Genomic DNA, 1983 nt, shown 5'->3' with positions numbered 1-1983 from the left:
GTTAAAGCACAGTTTCAGCTACGTATGGGTCATGTTACTTCAGTAATGCCCTAATCTGAAGGGAGAGCCAACATCTAACAAAATAAACTGAATAAGGGTGGAATAAACTTTACATTCATCAGTGTGGCACTTCAGAGGTATCAGAAATCAGCCTGATTATTTTTATTATGACAATACAGTTCTTAACATTCACAACTTTTAAGGCGAGAGAGAAACAGTTAGAAAATAAACCAGGCTGTCACACTGCTGGCAGGCAGACACTATGACTGTCACTTCTTTGGCTTTGAGCTCTTAGCCTGTCTTCTTCCTCCAGGCCAGCACCAGCCAAGGCACAACTGCAAAGGTTCTGCTTGGTGAGCACTGACATGGGACAGGGCAGCTTCCACCACCTCTCTCTAAGCATGCACTGCCAAAATGGAAAGCAAATTCCACTTCCATGGGGAGGCCAGCAAGGTAGAAAGAAGTCTATACACAGGAGGTAGTCATTGTGATTTTTAAATAACTGCTTTGTTTTCTCTTAGCTGACTCACCATTCCCTACAGCTTTTTGGCTTTTTTAAATAAAACAAAACCAAACACAAGTTTGCTCTCCTACCAGCAACAGACTAAATAGTGTTTTTTTTTCCTTCAGTGGAGAGACGAGCTAAGAAAAGTGTGACTCTTGCTGATAAAAATGTTATTATTGGCAAAAGGCCAGTCTGAAGATGACTAGAGCAGTCTTTATGAAGCTGAAGAACAGCCACTTTTGTCCTACAACCACAGGGTGATTCCACTCACTGTTACAGCCAAGGGCAGCCAGTAGCTTGAGCACAGCAGCCTATGCATAGTGCTTGCTAGTGCCAGACCGTGTGAGTCAAACATTACTGAAGAATCCCAAGTTACAGAACTGGTGACAATTGTAGCTGCACACACTTACTACACATTACTCTCATGCACTTTTGACAGTAGCAGCCTGCACCATGTTTGCCAGTTACTTCCAAGCTTGGCTACAGTGAATTCAATTAATAGTAGAGATTTTTGTCCTGGAATAAGGCACTACAGTGAACTGGACTCAAGTTTACAGCTCTTGACAGATTACCTTTCTTTATTCTAAAACAAGCATAAAAAAAAGCACTTTAAGATAAACAAGAGGGTGGGGAGGCAAGGGGAAGATACTTGATGAAACAGTGTGATTTTCTGAAACTTTCAAGCAAGAAACTTATCTTACCTTATAATCTTTTCACTTGTGCTTACTTATCAGGGTACAATCAAAAAAAAAGAAAGGTCTGTCTTTGCAGTGAAAGCTGGTGCACTGTAAAACAGTTACTAGTTTATGTTTGTCACTTCACTGGATGGCTTTCACACAAGCCAGTTTTTCCTCAGAGCAGCCAGTCAAAACAAGCCTCAACTCCAGTCCTCAAGATTTCTTCTTCTTTTACAAGGATGCCATCAAAAGAGAAAACCTCCTTTCTTCTCTCTATGCCCCAGTCCCATTTTTGTCTCCACATAGGTATTAATCTAACTTCACACACTTGCACAGCAAAAAATAATCCAAAACTTCCCAGAGCTCTCTTGGGCCTCTGATTCAGTAACTCTTTATTGCAATGCATTTTATGAATCTGAAACAATGTTTTGGAAAGCCTGACTTCAGACATAACATGTAATGAACATAGTTAATTTAGGCAATATTTTTTACACAAATATATATATAGGTAAAAAAATAAATTGTCTTGATAAGAAGTATTGTGTAACCTGATTAAGAAACAAGTCCCCAAAAGCTGTGCGATACAGCAAAATGCACTGGTTATACAGCTGACACCAGAATGGCTGCTATTTTTAGAATTTTGAAAAACAAACAAAAAATACACCTTAAGGACGGATCATTCTACCTAAGAAATAAACCTGATTCTTTGTTGGAGATTGCAAAATGTTGAAGAGGCTCCACATTGCAACTTGACTTCAGTTGGCCCTTCTTTCCCGTTCTCGTGCAGTGACAAAGTTCAGC

General features: G+C 39.8%; 1 protein-coding gene across 1 annotated transcript in view; it reads right to left on the bottom strand.

Annotated features, from left to right (window-relative positions):
* Positions 1-1937: 1937 nt before the first annotated feature.
* LOC104389022 (cystathionine beta-synthase-like) overlaps positions 1938-1983 on the bottom strand; it is an 18701-nt gene continuing 18655 nt past the window's right edge. The window contains exon 17 of the mRNA XM_009997968.1: positions 1938-1983. Within this exon, the coding sequence (XP_009996270.1) occupies positions 1938-1983 (46 nt within the window).

Source organism: Chaetura pelagica, unplaced genomic scaffold (assembly GCF_000747805.2).
Source record: "Chaetura pelagica isolate M959 unplaced genomic scaffold, ChaPel_1.0 scaffold360, whole genome shotgun sequence".
Taxonomy (NCBI): Eukaryota; Metazoa; Chordata; class Aves; order Apodiformes; family Apodidae; genus Chaetura; species Chaetura pelagica.
The sequence above is the reverse complement of the archived record's forward strand: the minus strand, read 5'-3'. Positions and strand labels throughout refer to the sequence as shown.